Source organism: Leiobunum rupestre, chromosome 2, assembly GCF_980474605.1.
Source record: "Leiobunum rupestre chromosome 2, qqLeiRupe1.1.hap1, whole genome shotgun sequence".
NCBI lineage: Eukaryota > Metazoa > Arthropoda > Arachnida > Opiliones > Sclerosomatidae > Leiobunum > Leiobunum rupestre.
In genome coordinates, this window is record NC_143385.1 from 79,767,054 (window position 1) to 79,786,008 (window position 18,955).

Genomic DNA, 18,955 nt, shown 5'->3' on the forward strand with positions numbered 1-18,955 from the left:
ATCGTATCTCAAAAACTATAGGTCGTATCAAAACAATTGATGTATCGTTTGAAAGGTTACGGGAACGCGACAAACATATACGAATTCCATCGAACAGGGTTGAGGCGACGTTTCGTAGTAATGGGGCAAAGTAAGGCTTAATTTTTCTTCTTCTTCTTCTTCTTCCATCTTCTCCTCGCAGACCGCTCTACAGCAACAACTACTGAAATTTGGTATTCGCCACCGAAAACTACAGCTGCGCCACCTAGTCACACTGCCTAGAACTATATTTGGGTGATACGGGTAATGGCGTTATGCGAAAATGCGCGTTTTATAACATCAATTAAAACATTTTACTAACGATATTAGCATATTTTTTAAAGCGTGTTCGAATGTTTTGTATTAACAAAGGTGTATTTACGACATTTATTTATTAATTTTGAACTGTCAATAGGTATTGAATTAGTAAATATAAGTATAAATATTCGAGTTTAATAACACTATGAGTAGGCCTTGGAGAATTCATACACGGGTCCTCACGGGATCAGTTTCAAAGTTTTAAAGGTATGTAGGAAATTTATTATTATCTTCACATTAGATCAAGCCCAGATTGTTCTAATTTCATAGACTAGTATCTTCAGCATTTTGTATAATGTATAATGTATTTTAAATAATTTTATTTGGTATATTAGTGAATCGCTCCATGCTTGAAATTTTTAAGTATATTGGAGAGTAGTCTTGATCCATAGAATAAGGTGCGAGGATGCTTAAAACAAAATTTGAAGTTGGTGATGGAAAACACAGCATTGAAAGTGTCCATTGTTCATGCAATAGTGGGTAAATATATTTTTTATTAAAACCCAATTCTTTAATGTAACCTGTTTTACTTATTTTTCTAGAAATTCAGGCTTTTGCAAACATGCAGTAAATTGCTGGTCTATTTTATATATAAAGATACTGAGAGCTATCCCAACTTTCTGACTTTAGAAGTGGGGTAAAATGAAGGAAAAGAACTAACTGTGCCTTCGGTATTGTACGGTTAGAGTTGCGAGGGTTAAATTTGCCTGGCTCAAAAAGGTTTATGTACTCTTATTTGGTCACTTAGTTAGTCTCAAAAATTTATTTCTAGCTTTTAGAGGGGATGAAATATTTGTGGAGAGTCCATTTGTAGCGAAGATAATATTAATTGAAGAGGAAGTGGCACAAAATAACTAAGTTGGAAAGGAAGGAATCTACTGGCTAACGACTGTAGAGACTACTATGGAAAAATTCAGCTAGGCCTTTCATTTTTTTGTCTATTCTCTCAAGGGCTATTTTTAATTGATATTAAGAGAGACTGACAATATTTGAAGAAAAACGTTGTCCAAATATATAATTTTTATTTTAGTTTTAGTTAAAGAAAAGTTATAATTAAATTTACACGTTCCTATTTTAAATTTTGACCAATTAGTATTTGTAGATAACAAATGAACTGAACTATTTATGTTATGAATTTTCTACTCAAAGCCATGTTAACTAAAAAGGCAAAAACAAATGTATTATAGAATGAATTCAAAGTTAAATGCAATTAAATTCATTGAAGAAACCACTTAATTAGAAATTACAATAGAAGTGAATAAAATGTTAAGATATGCAAATAAGTATTAAAAATAAAACCATTTGAATTTACAGTATTATTTTTAATCATATTGGGATCTGCGGCAATAGCTCGAAATGTTATTAATCAACTCGAAAACTCATACCGAACCATCAGGGTGGCAAAGATAGGAAAATTGGGGTCCAATACAAAATAGAAAAATTTGCCCTTTTAACGCATAATTTTGTGGGCCTCAATGTAATATTTTCCAGCGATAATGACAATCGAACGGCTTGACCTAAAATTAATTTAATTCATTAGCATTTCCTTATTTTGCAGTATATAAACGATTCACAAAACGTAGGGTCCTCTCTTTTCATTTATTTACAGTGGATTTGTAATAAGTCTACATGGTAAATTATTGCTTGGAATGGCACTGCATTTCATGCGTCTCTTGAATTATCTTCATCTAAATGACAGTTATTATGATATATATTTAATAATATTAACTTTAAAATCAGTAATAACAAGTAAAATTTGTGTCTCACCATTTCTTTCTAAAAAGTCTTTATCTTTAAAATGGGCGCTGCAAATTTGTGCCCACTAACTAGGCATCTTCCCTGATTTTATATTAGTTAACCACACATTAAAAAGATTTTTGCATTTCGGAAAATTGTGAAACGATAACTCCAACGTTCTTTTCTCACCATTTACTCGAATTGTAATATTTTTAAAGGCAGTATTACTACAAAAAGGCAATTTATGCCACCTCTGCGCCTACAATCCGCCATATTAATCGTTTGTTTTGATCAACAAAGTACGCAAACAAACCAAGCGGCAGGGGTAGCGACAGTGGCGCCGCCTATACCCGTTTCGCTAGCGAATACAGTTTCAAATTAAGCTCCCATTGAGTCCAGCCAAAGGAGATGTTCATATCTGGTATAGTTCTTGAGCTACGACGATAAATGTACATTTTAGCGAGTCGGTAACGAAAACATTGAGTAATAAACTCATAAGAAGTACTAAATCGAAGCGACCAGCGATTTAAAAAAATTAATGCAAAAGGTTTGAGGGTTGATTCTAGGTGAAAACGTGGCGCTGTGTTCGAAAAAATAGTCTTAAAGGTTAAAATGCCCGCTATGACGGATATACTTGAAAACTATGTATGCAACATATTTATAGGTGGATTGTAGGTAAAAAGGGGCGCTGAGTTCGACAAAAATAGTCTTTCGAGTGTCAGGGTTGGGGTGGTCCGCCATAGGGCTTGTCGTTAATAAGTCCAGTTTATGACGTTTAGGGGAATATAATAACAGATCTTGTGATTGTAGTTTACATCTGCCCCAATACTAGTTTGGGTGACGTAGGGTTCGCGACGATTGTATTAATAGTTGTAGACTAGAATATTGATGCTCATATTGATTAAATACGGAACAGCTACAAAAGAGTGAGAAATGGCTCGTCTCAAGGTATGTTAGGTTAAGGTTAGGTTAGGGTTAGGTTAGGTTAGGTTAGGTTAGGTTAGCAATTTCTGGTTCTTTTGTAGCTGGTTCGTAATTAATTACCTTGTTTTCCATTGAAACCAGCCATCTTTGGCTCTTTGTAGCTTCTCCGAATGCACATTCACTGTTTTTCATTGAAATAAAAAAATTCTGTTTCTTTTGTAGTTATTTCGTATTTAATTACCCTGTTTTCTATTTAAACAAGCCATTTCTCGCTCTTTTGTAGCTGCTCCTTTTTTAAATACCCTGTTTTCTATTGAAACAAGCCTTAGTTTAGTCTACAACTATTAATACAATCGTCGCGTACCCTACGTCACCCAAAACTAGTATTGGGGCAGATGTAAACTACTTCCTATCTTGTCCTAGGGAAATAGATTAAACATTCGAATGCTACTGATTTATAGGTTGTTTCTAAGTGAAAGAGGTGCAGTGAGTTCGAAGTGTCTCGCCAGTGTCAGGGTGGGCAGTGTGCCACCAGAGGGCGATAAACGATGCCAATGAGTAATAAACACAGTTCAAAACGTGTAAAGTTTAATAACAATCGTACAAGCTTATTTATTAACATTTAAAAATGAATTAAAGAGCATAATGATGTCACGTTTTCAAGTAAACAATATCTAAACGTACACAATGTTGGCGAAAGAGCTAGGCAGTTCTCAATATTCCAAATAGGTGAAAGTTCACTTTCCAATTTTGTTTATAAATATTATTTCCGCTTTGTTACTTCACTTCTATTGTTATAAACAAAAAGGTGTAAAATCCACCCAAAAACCATTTGGTTAAAAATTGCAAGGTCCTTTAAACAAAAACGTCACGTCCTATATTACTCTAGGCCATAAAAGTAGTGAAATCAAATAACGGGCAAGATCTGTAATTATATTCCCATAAACGTCATAAACGGGACTTATTTATCGACAAGTGATGTGCTCTGAAGTAATATGCTAGACCTTGCGCGTCCTAAGTGTTTTACTGAGTTAAAATCCTTTGTACAACCATAAAACATTTCAAAGAGAATGGCACACTCTAACCCATTTAGGGCCCAGTTCTAGGGGCCACTAGAAAATTTCGATTTATTTTATATTTTTATATTTTGTTCTTTATAGAATTTCTAAATTATTATTCCCGATTTCATCCCCCGCCACGAGTCAGTGACCATCACGAAAATAGACACAAGGCCACCCGTGGGGGCCAAAGGACCTCCGCCAAAGTTATTTTTATTTCCAAATCTGATCATTAGTTTATTTGGTTTTATAATTGCTCCATATTATACTTAACAAATCGGCCAAGGCCGTAATATTAGTTCCACATCGATGAGGTGAAATTATTTTTCTCTAAGCCTTGGCGCGTGTCAAAAGGGTTAAGCATAGCGTCAGACGTAAGCTTCTTTATCTGTATTCTAAGTTTGTGTCCCGTATCTCAAATCCAATAGGAACTACGAAGAAAATTCGCATACGCTCACTAACCCTTGGCGCGGGTTAAAAGAGTTAAACATAGGGCCAGACTTCAGCTTCTTAACTATAAAAAGTTTGAGCCCCATATCTCAAATCCAATCCAAACAACGAAGAAAATTCGTGTTGGATCTATAAGCCTTGGCACCTGTTAATATGGTTAAGCATAGTGCCAAACGTCACCACCTCTACCTATAGTCAAAGTTTAAGTCCCGTATCACAAATTCAGTAGAAACTACGAAGAAAATTCACGTACGCTTAATAAGCGGTTAAGCATAGCGTTAGACTTCAGCTTCTTTATCTGTATTCTGAGTTTGGGTCCCCTATCTCAAATCCAATAGAAACTAATCTATTAATAACGCTTTACACGGGAGATTTTTGGGAACTTTCGTACTCTGCGTAAATCAACGCTCAAAATCGGAAAAGAGGGGCTGTTGCACCCCCTTTTTACTTCATAAAGCTGAAACGTGCACACAGTGTAGAGGTATAGCAGTAATATAGATTAAAAATTAAATGGAATTTAAAAGTCAATCGGATCCAAAATGATAAGACTGCGTAAACATGCTAGTCTGGTAAAATATCCGCAATACCCATCCTTATAACTACATCAAGTTTCAAAGTTATACCTCAAATCGCACGCGAATAGCGTTAAAATTAGGCCAAAACATACTAAGCCTTGGATAAATTAAAATTAAGGCTGATAAAATATCCGCAATACCCATCCTAATAACTACAAACTAAACATTCACACCCTGCACATAAACATTAAAATAACGTAATATCCAATCAAACTGCATCCACACTGTCGCGACGGTGAGCGTAAAACCATCAAAACCAAACCCAACCGCATTGTAATCCGTTAACGCTCACCGTCAAACGGTAGTTTTGCCATCCGTTAGACTTCGCTCCCTAATTCCTAGCAACTGCGAACGCAAAGAGCCCTAGCAACTGCGAACGCGGTGATTTCAACACAAAGCGTACGCACTTATTACACTTTGCCCCGAAAATGCGTACGCGTTCGCAGGACACACACCCACATACACGGTGATTGTATAACCCCTCCAAGGTACAAAGTACCCTCGGAGAGGTAAAAACGGCGTGGTTATGTCACCCCGTTAAAAAGATATGGAAGGTGTTGCAAATGTGGACGCCAGCAACAACAACGACGACGACACTTCACAACATTCTAACAAAAACATAAGTCCCAATAAAATGTCAAACAACATATAGAAACAATGGACTTTAGACTTTCAAAAGCAACAACAATTGTTGGCAGAAGAAGCCCCCACAGATTTGTGCCAATTTCGACTTACGAGATAATGATGTACCGGATATCTGAGGATGAATTTGGTTCTCGAGTTAAAGAATCTAATGTTGAAAATTTAATCTCATTTCAAAATTTATCTATTGGACAAAATGTTACTATGTACAATGTATGATAAAACATTGTACATTGCTTTAATACTTGAAACATTTAGAAAAGAAAATGACTTTGTAGTAAAATTTATGAAATGAAATGAAAATACAAACAATCTCTCATGGCCTCTCATTGATGATATATGCCACGTTCCTTTAAACTCTATTTTATGTTTAGTTTCTGATCCTATTGCCTCTGGTTCTAGAGCGAGAAAATTCAAACTTAAAGAAATTGATTGGGAATTAATTAAAACATTACTCTCAAAACTTGAATAAGTAACAGTTACATCTAGTGTTGTAATGGTTTTGTAAACCATTATTTTACGGTTTCATATTTAGTTTTAATACTAATTTTAATTTTCTAAAATTTCAACTTACTAAACAGTAATTTCTATATTGTTCGCAATAAATATTTAAAATAACTATTTCATTCAATACTTTTCAATTGGTAAGAAAATAATAACTTACTGTGTTTAAATAAATTACAAATTTACAAAATATAAAAAATCGGTATTTGTTTTAGAAAATCCAATAAGCGTATGTTTTTTGGTATCACTGGAAAGCTTCACTCGTAAGCTCTCTAAGTATTTCTTAAAATGACAACTTGTCACATTTCCACATCATCTTATAGTGTTTAGTACATTACCCCTGAAAACACAAATATTTTCTACTTTTTCGTCTCTAACTCATAAACTTTGCTATCTACAAAATATTTAACACAACTACTGCGTTTTGCGCCCCAATTTACCCAAGAAAATAACTTTTCATTAATTTATAATTATAACTTTTATTCAAGGGGCGAATTACGTAAACACGCCACACGAAAAACCGGGGCCTAGTGGTTGTAAGGGCGTATTTCAATAACTACTAGGACATTTTATCTAAAAACCTAGAATTAGTCGTTCCTAATACTGACGAAACTGTGTGCAAAATTAAAAACAAATCACTTGACCCATGGTAACATCATTGGGTGAATTCACGTGGAATGGCTCTTTTTGGTTAACAGTCTACTACCCCCTGGAAGTAGGCTGCCGTTAGCACGCACCCACGAAGCCGGAAAAAAACTATTTCAAGGGCGTGATATTTTAACTATATAAGCCCTGAAATAGTTTTTTCCTGCTTCGTGGGTGCGTGCTTACAGCAGCTTACTTCCAGGGGGTAGTAGGTCAAACTTTGAAGTCTTCTAGCGCTCTTAAAACTCGTCGCGGAGAAACGCGACAAAAACCTGCATACTTCGCAGCTCATCCCCTACAACCACCAGAAATTTATATACTGACTATTGAATCACCCTGTATATAAGTTGACAAAGTAACTTTGTTAGTTATAGTAGTAGTATAGTTTCAGATGGTTATTCATACCAGCGAAAACACAGGTTTCAAATTCGAAAATAACTAGCTAATGTTTAATGTTTATAATAGTTATTTTTATCTCCTGAAATAATAATGCTTAAATATTTTCACACAAAGTAAGCGATATTTACATTTTTTAAAGCATTTCAATTTTTAATGGGCCTTGGCTGTATCACTCGGCGATTTCCAAAGACTAAGAGGAACTCGCCGAGAGTTATTAGTCTTTAGTCACATAATAATTTATGTTGTCAATGGCGAAACAGACCATTATTAAAAAAATGCATTAAGTAAATAGGTAGTGTCATACTTATGTTTATTATTTTACTTATGGTTTAAGTAAATATATTAAAAATGGGTGGGGAAGAGGGGGCCCCAAATTGTAGTAACTTGGCAGCGCCACTGAGGAAGCTGCCAGATTCCAAATACTGGACGCCCAGAAAGCCACTGACTCAAACGTGGTCGCTTTGTCTGAAGAATTTTACGATCTTAGAAATCGCGTAGAGGTAAGAGCGACGCTTCTCTAAAAGCAGAATGTCTTGTGCGAATACGACATTTGTCAACTCCTCCTTCTTAAGGTAGATTTGCAGTGCTGTTTTAATCTGAGACTGGCGGAAAATGTCAATTCTATGGGACTGGAACTTTTGAAAGGGCTCATTTTTTTAGAACTATGAACACCCAATTTTGTCGAGTGAAATTGCTCAAATGTACTTTAGAATTGGAAAAGTAAAACGAGCGCTCGAATCAATGTTGAAATCATACTATATTTTGAAAGTGTTTTTTGACGAAGACCACCTTGCTGTTATTTTTGTTAAACGCCTTCAAACCAATTTCGCTCAATATCGAATACTGCTTTAAATTTATCAGATCTGAACCATTACACAGCAGCTATTTTACTTTTTTTACTGTTACAAAAGAACGTTTTCGTTTATTCATTTTCTTAACCTAATTGTACGGTCCACAGCGATTTTACCAAAAGGGTTAGGTTTCCTTAGCTGAACGGAAAATAGAGGCATAATAATATAGAAGATATGCCGAATAATGAACTTTATCCATGTAGAATTCCCAAGGATTGCCGTCTCGAATTGCTGATAAGTGGAGATACGAATCTCTTTCCATATCACCTCGAAGTAATCGTAGAAAACCGTCAACCGTATCCAAGTAAATCATCCAAATTGTTGAGAGGGCAACTCCATCGTTCCGCCAAATATCAAGGTAGTCGTTAAATTTTCGAATAATTATTTTGAAAGACTCATCAGAAGCTGCAGCCAAATACGTTTCGTGACAGGTGCTTTGATGAGCGTCTGCTAGAACGGTTAAACGTTTTAAAGCGTTTCAGTTGTTTGGTCGTGTTGATTTTGAATAAGAGTACAAAAGCCTTTCCAAGCTATTCTCATATGTGCTTCAAACATTAGTTTGTGCAAGCGAACTGCACGATTGTATTGTTTTCCTTCAAGTACTTTATTAATAGAGCCTACTGCTATAAATCCAGACTCAACTCCAAAATCATGAAGCCCGGCATCACTGAACATCTTCCAAATATAGAAAGTGACCCATCATTAAGTAAATGTCGCTACATGTTTCTTGATTATCCTATAGAATTTCGGTGACTTTGGCGTATAAAGCCTGGTCGAAGACCACAGCGATGCTTTTCAAATTAAGCGAAATTTTAATGTCCCGGCAATTGCGCAAAATTTCCTGGACAGTCGCCATCTCAGTGGCCGGAACGTTTATCTGCGGTTAGAATCCAATTGAATTGGGGGCAACAATTATACTATTATTCAACACGATATTGAATACGGCCCATGAGCTAATTCTTTATCCAGTGAATCAAAATTTCTGATTATAATCAATTTTAAGTCTTTAACACGAGCTTGAAAAATGAACACTCTTATGTGAGTTGTGATATCCTTGGTTTGGATTGGTAATGGGCCTATCCTTTTTCCAACAACGTACGAGTCAAGCGGTTTGTCAGTCAAATGAATAGTCCCCTTTTTATCTTTTCATATAAGCTGAGACAGAGACCTTGGTGGGAGGCAAGAATCAGACGCGCGTTGAATCCGTTTACACGATGCGAAGTGCAAGAACCGCTTGGGACCTCTTCTTGTCTATCGATATTATCAAACGCGAGAACTGTTGGGATGTTAGGGTTAATCCCGTTAGGAAGTGGTACACTGTCCGAATTTTCAAGCTTTTCTATACAAAGCGCAGTGTCAATTTGATTTGGAAATTTCGGAATTTATGAGCGAGTTGTACTTTTCTTCAGCTTCACGAAATTATCCAAAAGGTTTTCAAAAGAAAGACTATCTTGCCTAACAAATACCTTTCGATTAACGTTAAAAACATGTAAGGAATTTCCAAAATCCGTTTCAATGTTTCTTCGAAAATAGAATTTAGTCGAACCCATAACTTGTTAATTGTACTCCATTATTTTCCATTAATGATATCATTCTGGCCGTAAAATATTAATAATAATTGAGTGAGAGATATATTTACCGCTTTCTGGTAACCATCACCCTTGTTTAATTCCTCGGACTTCTCTGCGAATTTACTTTTCCTCGTGTATTGTTTATAGCAGGATTTATGATAATGCGCTTCCACAGCTACAATACCTCTGGATGTAATGGCTATAATTCATTCATCACATCTTTCTATGGCAATTTCGCGTACAGTTTTATCTGATCTCAGCTCTACAGATTGCACTAGTGGTTCCCGAGTGTTTTGCCTTTAAAATATTTGTTGGGTTTTTGACAAAATATAATTTTTTTCCCCAAAACTGTAGCCTTGATGAACGTCTTAGATTTGAATCCTCCGAAAATATTTTATCTAGAGAACACGAAGCTTTTGGTTTTTCTATTATTGTCAGATTGGTAGAATATGTTAGCGATTTGAGTAGTTGAGTCCTTTGACAAAGTAATAATTGGCTCAAACTCTCTAATTTGTGTAGCGCCGCAAAGGCTTTACCACGATATTTCATCTATTGGTGTAATTCAATTATCACTTAATTTGAGTTGCACTTTGTTAAAAAATTATGCACATCGGATGCACCGTATCACGTTTTTCGCAATGTATTGGCAAGCTTAAAATATTGTCTCGTAGAATAGAATAATTTGATTTTTACATTGTCGTCGAAAAGATTGGAAAACTGCTATTAAACCCCTTTGAATGAAAAATGAACTAATCCATAAACTAACAAACCCGTGATATTTAACAAAGGGGGAAAGTGGTGAAAAATGGCTTCAGTTAAGGTCTAGTAAATAACTCCAGATTCAAAACGCTAGATTATCGAAAAGAGATTTGATTTGGATTTACTAGATTAAGAAGGATCGAATGGCGGAAAACAACTGGATAAATTAATATTTCGGCTGAAAATCAGTCAATTACCCTCAAAGGTTAATTAAAAAATAAAACAGTTTGTTAAATCTTATGTCGTACAATTCGAAACCCACGACGTCACCAATGTAACTTGCCTATTAATAATGAACGGTAACTGTCATTGTGGCCACTGTTAACACTACAGTTGTGACGTTACAAGTTTTCAAAATCGTATCAGATGAAAGCAATCTATACTTTAGCTTACCTTAATTATAATCAGCTAGGCTAATACCCAAGGGACCACCTTAGGCTTAAGTCATCAAGCCACTCAACCCAGCAGAAGGTACAGCAATGGGAGGACCAATTCCCACTTCGCACACAGCAGTGGGATTAAATATGGATGTTGTAGCAACTCCAGCCGACACCCTAATACGGAGGTAAGGAGTCAAACCCTTTGGAGAAAGCTTCTAAAGGGGAACGACGGGCACACAGCAGCCCAAGTAACCCGGCACAGCTGTCACCGGCGATCCCGGTGTTACCCCAAAAGGCCGGGAAACAGGACCGCCGTGCCCTCATACGGAGGCTCGCCGCCCCACAGCAGGCTACCCAATCCGCCGAGGCGGCCAGTTGGCCTGGACCCTCTCCATTAGCCTGAGCTAAAGCTCAGTTTCCAGCCCCTACCTGACCGAAGTCGGAGGTGGAGATAGGACCATTTGATCGGAGCTAACATCTCCCAGTGCGCCACCACCCTTATGGGTTACAAGAGCCGGAACCCGACTCCCCGGTAAAGCCACCACCGACCCGTTAAGAGCCTAGCGGCGTAGCAAGGAATTTGGTTCGGGACGGGGTGCAGAATAGAAAAAAACAATTGTATATACAAACATACGTTTAGGGGAGGGGCCTTTGGTAACGCCACTGCTTACAAGTAGAAAAAAACCTTATCTTTAGATTGATAGCATAATGAAGGAATCTCAATTGACTAAGCAAGTTTTCCAAGCTATACACTCCTGGTAAGGGTGGCTCGGAGAAACCTGTATTCGCGACTAGTATGGTGAAAGAGAACGCCTTTGAAGGAAGACAGAAATCCGGTGCCGTGTCGCCCCCTAAGACTGACATTAAGTTTTAAAGACATTTAATAGTTTAAGGTTTGTGGTGTTATAAGAATAGTAGGGTGTTTGAGGATTTGTTATTTTGGGGTCTTCCTATTGTTACTCTTCGTTACGAAGGAGAGGTTTTATGTCGACAAGTTGAGATTTGCGTAACATAATTTGCGAACAGCACATATCTTTAGCTTTAAGAAACTATGTGAATAAAACGAATACATCTATGAATCTTTCCAACATGTAGTGCGTTGAATTCTATATCGTGAATACAGACTAGATAAAAAGCGAAGGTTTTCTTTCAGGAATTCCTTCTTGGCGCTGTTAAGCCATTAAGAGGTGCATATATACTACTCGATGACGCGCAAACGAAACTGTTTTTTAATTTTGTAAGAAGTCCTGTAAAGTTGTGTTATCTTCATCTTGCAACTCATCATTTGCTATCAAATTTAAAAAATGTGCAGAACAATAAAGTTTCTTTCCTTCACCCAAGAATTTCCGAACAGCAGCCATAATGTTGCTAGCGCCCTCGGTACAAGGGTGGGTTGGCATTTTTACCCACCTTTTAATATAGCCGTATTGGTACCTATAATCAATGGAAGATTATATGTTGAAATCTCTACACACTACGTGGTCCCTTTTCGCTTGTTCTCGGACTAAAAGTGTACTCATTTAACTCTAAAAAGTTGTATTCGCCTGTTCCGGGGATGAGATTTACTCCGCCCCATAAACTTATCGATTGTTGTTCCAGCGTATTAGGGCTACTCTTTATACTTCTTCTTAAAAGGAGGTGTAATAAAGTAAATTGGATTTGGTCGTCTGCTAGCCGGAATGTATCTGCTAAAAAGGCCACAGGCAGCCATTTTGGAATAACGTATTTTACTCCGACCGAAACTGCTCGCCGCCACAGAATCGGAGAAAAATTACGTAATAGTCTTATTACCCTACTCCGAAATCCTGGAACAAGCGAAAAGAAACCACCTTACAGCGCTTAAGTTAGGATAATAAAATTTTTAAGTAATCCTAGTTTCTTTAAAGGGCACGTTTGAGGCAATACTTTGCAACGATGCTATTAATATTAAAAAAATAAAAATGAAATACGAAAATCTAGCGTCAATGCAGTTGGGGTAGTTCAAAGAGTTGAACTGTTTTTATTGGAGGCTGTGGGCAGTAGATTATATAGATTGGCTCTTAAAGTTGAACGGTTTTTTATAGAAGACGTTGGGCAGTAGAGCATTAGGGTTTGTTCCCAAAATAATTATTTAATAATTGAGATAATTTTCAAGCAACACTAACTCTGAAACTGAAGCATTTATGTAAAGTTATAGGATTAGTAAGGGGCCGTTCATAAATTACGTAAGGAAATAAGGGAACGAGGGGTTTGTAAAATCGTAACTAAATATTTATTTATCATTTAAATATTTGGCACCTGATCCTGAATTATCATTTTATTTCACTACCACTAATTTTGAAAGATATTTAATAGTTTAAGGTATGTGGTGTTATAATAATAGAAGGGTGTTTGAGGATTTGTTATTTCGGGGTCTTCCTATTGTTACTCTTCGTTAAGAAGGAGAGGTTTTATGTCGACAAGTTGAGATTTGCGTAACATAATTTGCGAACAGCACATATCTTTAGCTTTAAGAAACTATGTGAATAAAACGAATACATCTATGAATCTTTCCAACATGTAGTGCGTTGAATTCTAAATCGTGAATACAGACTGGATAAAAAGCGAAGGTTTTCTTTCAGGAATTCCTTCTTGGCGCTGTTAAGCCATTAAGAGGTGCATATATACTACTCGATGACGCACAAATGAAACTGTCTTTTAATTTTGTAAGAAGTGATTTAAAGTTGTGTTATCTTCATCTTACAGCTCATCATTTGCTACCAAATTTAAAAAATGTGCAGAACAATAAAGGTTCTTTCCTTCACCCAAGAATTTCCGAACAGCAGCCAAAATGTTGCTAGCGCCCTCGGTACAAAACCAATCCTCAAAAATAGAAAAAGCTTCGATTATGGCTTGAATTGCTGATGAAATATTATCTACAGTGTGATTTGAAGTCATTTGTCACGCTCCTTATATAACTAACACGGCACACGATTCATCTAGATCTAAAACCACCAAAAACAAATTAGTGTTCTTCAACGGTTTTTTTAGATAATTCTTTAAACTAATAAAGTGAGCGGTCACTACTAAAAACCCTCGGTTCGTATTTGTTAGCAGTGAAAATTTAATTGTACTTCACAGTCACCATGTTAGTGAGGGGCTGATCACTGTCCGTAATCGGTGTACAAGCCTGTAGCTATGACTCTATTAAAATGATTACGTAATCGATTTAAGATTTAGCACTACCAAAGGCTGTAATCGGTGTACAGAATATTCGAGTCCTAGTCTCTCCAATTTAACACGTGCTCCGTTTTAATAAATTAATAATGGGCAAGGATCTTTTCAGCGTAATGCGAAAAAGGACACAATGGGTTTTTTTTCGCGAAATGCTTTATAATAAGGGTATGCTCCGTAGTTAAATATTTTAATTGGTACATTCAGAATACGTTTAATGGAGTTAATCACTCTCTATCGCCCTCAATTTCTCGAAATCTTTATTACACCGTTAACAAAAATGATATTGAATACGGAATATTTAATTAAAAATTAATTTTATTCGAAATCACGAAAGAGACGTCGTACGTAATTATTACAGGCTTTAAAAATTAACACCATTGACATCGGACATCAACTGTGACGGCGCTGACTGGCAACCAGTAAATCGCCTGAAACACGACTGAAAGGACCTCCCTCGTCCAAATGAGAAGGTTGTCACTAAAAACTTCAGCTTGTTGGGCACTACATCGCCGACAACCCTATTTGAACAAAATAAATGCTGCGAGAACGACGAGAAAGCTTCGAAAAGCAAGTTGGCGTACGAGTAATGGTTGGCACCGCTGTTATGCGAGTTCAACCAAGGAGTGTTCATGCTGCTTCCTTAAGATGAATCGCCGCTAACAGAGTTCAGTACTCCTCCCGGGACGAACTTGGCACCACCGAAACCAGGTTGGTAGGTCATCAGCTGCAACTGGTAAGCCCCTTATAATTGAAGAAAGATTATCTAAGCTTGACTCGAGGAAGGGAATCCTTGACAAGGATACTGGGGTTTTTTGAACCCCATTATTCCAGTTTTGTTGTCCAGCGCTGTTGTACCATCTAAAACTCGGTACTTCATCTCGATGTTGACTAAGAGTGACTTGAATAACACCCAAAAGGGTGACTGAAAAAAACTGAAAGAGCCCTCACCATATTATCAGATTTCCTAGAACTGTGCATTAAGGCATCTTTCCAGAGAAACTTTGCAGTTGTAATGGACCTTTTTACCTCTCCGAGGGGACTTTGTACCCTAGGAGGGGCTATACAACCACCGTGTCTGTCTGTGGGTGGGTCTGTCTGTCAGGCCTGCGAACACATTTTCGGGGCAAAGGGTAATCACTGCGAACCCAGTTTCTTAGAATCAGGGAAAAGGTTTTTCCAAAAGCGCCCTCTTTTTGTCATTGGGTGTAGTATAATTTTTTACTCGGCCGGGATTCGAACCCGAGCCCTTTGGCACGACAGGTGAGCGTTCTACCGCCGAACCACGGATAAAGTTACGCTTCACTGAAAATTAAAAACTATTCCGAGGAGAGGTATATTTTGGCTTGCCAACTTGTTATTTAGTTTCTCCTTTTAAAGTATAAATGTTTTTACGTCCTCTGTCATGACCTATACGTCTAAAAAATTCCAAGGTTTTTAATTTACATAAAATTCTAGATTAGCGGAAGTATGAAATGCAAGATAAATGTTTAAAAATATTGAACTTTAACCTTTTAACTTTAAATATAAAAGAACGATGTTAACAAATTCTGTCACCGTAACAATCGTAGGAGTTCAAGAGTCAACAACGGACTCTTTGCACCTATATTACGCAATGATTTGGACGTGTTTTATTGTGTTTGCGGTTGGAGAAGTGTGGGCTGCTGAGCGTTTTCCAGGTGAGATTTTCAGTGATTATGGAATTTAAACCATTTTTATCGATAATGTTAAAAAATAAATAATTTTAATTAAGAAATAATTGTAATTGTAAGTTTCAGTTGAGGTAAGTGAGTTTATGTACAACTTGCATCATGAGTCAAAAGCAAATCGGCCGAGTAACAACGAGAAGATCATTAAAGTAATTGAAACTTAATTATGCATCTGGGCTGTACTCAAATAATAAACCACGAATTTAAAAAATAATACACAGGTAGATCCTGCTCCTTGGTTGTCATCGAGAGTGTGCTGCTGGGATAGCACTTCTTGGCCAATGTTACCTTCTCCCAAGTTGCCAACATTTCCGCCATTCAAACCGATGCCCGCTTTCGCTAAACCTTTCGTTCCATCGGTCACTGTTCCCACCTGGGCTCCCTTGAAGACAGGATCGGACCAGTCTCCCACCTTAAATTTGCCGCAACTGACCTTGAGGTTCCCAACGTACCCGCCGTTCAAACCAATGCCTCCGATCAAATACCCAACCTGGACCCAAGGATTTCCGACACTGGCTCCTTGGAATACTGCGTCATTGAACTATTCTTGGCCGATTCCGACCTATCCCCCGTTTAAGCTCCTACCTCTGAGCCCCGTCTTTCAATTGCCTAAGCTCCAATATGCTGCAATACCAAATGACTTTCCAGTCAAGTGTCCTTGTAGAAACTCGCTTTCGTTAACGTACCTTCCTCGAAAACCAGAAGTTGGGACATTTCACGTAAATAACATCGTGCCTCAAAGTGACGCTGAGGAATACATTAATTGGGTACTTAATTATTTTAATAAACTCTGTTAACCAAAGATAACCATTTACTATATAATCTTTTTTTAGAGTCAAATGAAAGGAGTCAACGAAGATTTTCCGTATGTTAAAATTAACGTAACTTCCATTGATGTAAATGGCAGCGATCACAAATCCGTGAAAATGGAGGTCCCAAGTCAATCAATTTCGGGCACCCAACTCTTCGACGTCGGGAATACGGAAACGGTCAATAGCGTCACGATCGTGGTCCTCAATAACTGCGAGAAAGCCAAGTCTGATGTGAAATGCGCCGAAAAGAGCGCTTTTAATTACATTCCTTCTAAGAAGCAGGACAAACAAGAAAATAGTGTGGACGACGGCGAAATAACAGAGCTTCTGTCTGCGTTACTCCAGCAAGTTTCTTTACTTGACAACGAAAAGCTGTATATGTTAAGTAGGTTCAAACTGTTTGTTTTATGCTTAGGAAAGGTTTTGAAATTATATTTGTGATTTTAAAGGCAATGACCAACATAGCGTCTCAACTTTAAATAAAGACAGCCTGGCCACTGTCATAAATACCTTGAAGCCTGATGGCATATCCGGGGCTGCTAATAACTTTCCTGTTGATATCTTCCAAATGTTTGGAATGCCTGCGGTGAAGGAATCCCAATTGACTAAGCAAGCGCTTCAACCTACTCCTGGTAAGGGTGATTCGGAGAAACCTGTATTCGCGACTAATATGGTGAATGATATAGCCTTTGAAGCAAGACAGCAATCCGGTGCAGTGTCACCCCCTAAGACTGAAGATTCCGAAGATGGTTCTTCAACCCAGGCGCCCGACCCCGCCAGTAGTGGCAGTGATTCTGCCGCGAGTCAAGTCACTATTCCCGGAAGTGTCGGAGTTGAAGACTCCAGACCCAGTGCGTCGTCGACTGTGGAGCCTTCTTTGCCGGAGACGACCGCTAATTCAACTACGACAGTATAGTAACTTTATTTGGACTAAATTATTGAAATAGTTTTAATTTAAATATGACCATCCTGATTGGGTATTTTATTGTAAATATCATACAGAATTGTTTTGAAATAAACACGATTTATGTATAAGAATATTTCGCCGTCAAATTGCATTTTTATAAATATGTCAAATAATCCGAACTTGGGGAACTGACACCTTATCGTATTTCGGGTGACTACATTTTATGTGGTTTTAACAAGAGAAAATAGGGGAGAGTGTAGCCTTGTTTGAGGGGCAAAAATAATTGTCAAGAATAGCTGTCGCCCCCCCCCCCTCCAGCAGAAGCCTCTTCACATTTTCATGAGCATCTCGTCATTTTGATACCGTTCGCTCAAAAAAATAGTTAGTTTAATTTTAGTTAATAACCGAGTAAATGATGTTTTATATAATATATTTAATTTATATATTATATAATCAAAAGGCGTATTAAAAGTAAATTATTTTTAAATACGAAATTTAGATCAAAGGGATATTTCGTCACGTGTTAGCTAAGCTTTGTACAAGTCTGCCTGCCTGGAGTTTTACCGTTTTACGGCTTATGGCAACGCGCGGAATCTTAATAAACTTAGTCATTTTGATCAATAATTTTGAAGATGATATTTTTGAGTTGAACGAAAGTGAAATTTACAGGAGCATAATAGAAATACTACAAAACAGTGTTGCGTTAAACAAACCGTGTAACACTTAGCGAATTATTTAGAGACTTGGCCTGAGCAAAGGCCAGAGCGTCTTTGGAGAAAACGAGAGATTAACTTATCCCAGTCTACCTCGGTCAGCACTATAATCTTGCTTTTGGCCCATCCGTCATTGTGAGCGCGTGCAGGAAAACTCGTTGAGGCCAGCAATCATTAAGCGGCAACAATTTCTTGTTACAGGCTCTTCTTTTCTCGTTTGTGACGTCAATTCTCGTTCACTAGAATTATCTTGCTTGTTGGAACTAATGAAACATTCCTTGTTCTTAAGAATGACCAAAAGCGCAATATTTTAGACTCTGGCGTTCCTTAAGTTTTCGTACGTGTTGCGTATATGGTTAGTACGTTTTTGAGTTTTAAAAGTAGTCGAGGGTGGTGTTGGTTTGATACAGTTTCCAATATTTCAAAAAGCACGATTTAAACAATAAATTGCGTGTTGTGTGGGTTTGGTCTTCACAAAAAATGCAGTATTCAGCCCTTGATGGCGACGGTTTTACGGTCGTATAGAGCGCGGAGGTGGACGCGACGGATTGATTGGAGAAGCGCGGCCTGTCAGTGTTGACGTTTGATTTTGGCACGTGATTTTGATATTTTTCCCGGGAAAGGAGGGAGCAAGTTTTGCGTCTCTCTACCACTTAACGTAAGAATTCGACTAAAGCGGTCAAGTTCCAGTCTCCGTCCGCAAGCATTCTATCAACACTGGACAAATAAAATTACCACTTAGGGTGGCATCTACCTTTAACGTTTTTAAACAACGGTTACTGATTTAAATA

General features: G+C 37.4%; 1 protein-coding gene and 1 long non-coding RNA gene across 4 annotated transcripts; both read left to right on the top strand.

Annotated features, from left to right (window-relative positions):
• Positions 1-230: 230 nt before the first annotated feature.
• LOC149959171 (uncharacterized) lies at positions 231-1,314 on the top strand. Its single transcript, XR_016478377.1, has 4 exons — positions 231-543; positions 672-816; positions 879-1,017; positions 1,109-1,314. It is a non-coding gene; the product is annotated as an uncharacterized LOC149959171 (long non-coding RNA).
• Positions 1,315-15,577: 14,263 nt separating this feature from the next.
• LOC149959172 (uncharacterized) lies at positions 15,578-17,582 on the top strand. Of its 3 annotated transcripts, XM_090166446.1 has the most exons (6): positions 15,578-15,702; positions 15,796-15,881; positions 15,954-16,499; positions 16,566-16,929; positions 16,994-17,176; positions 17,231-17,582. In XM_090166446.1, exons 1-6 carry the CDS (start codon positions 15,639-15,641, stop codon positions 17,458-17,460), a joined length of 1,473 nt encoding a protein of 490 aa, XP_090022572.1. In that variant the 5' UTR covers positions 15,578-15,638; the 3' UTR covers positions 17,461-17,582. The 3 variants fall into 3 exon arrangements, with proteins under 3 accessions (XP_090022572.1, XP_090022570.1, XP_090022571.1); XM_090166444.1 differs by having other exon boundaries at positions 16,994-17,582; XM_090166445.1 differs by having other exon boundaries at positions 15,802-15,881; positions 16,994-17,582.
• Positions 17,583-18,955: the final 1,373 nt, after the last annotated feature.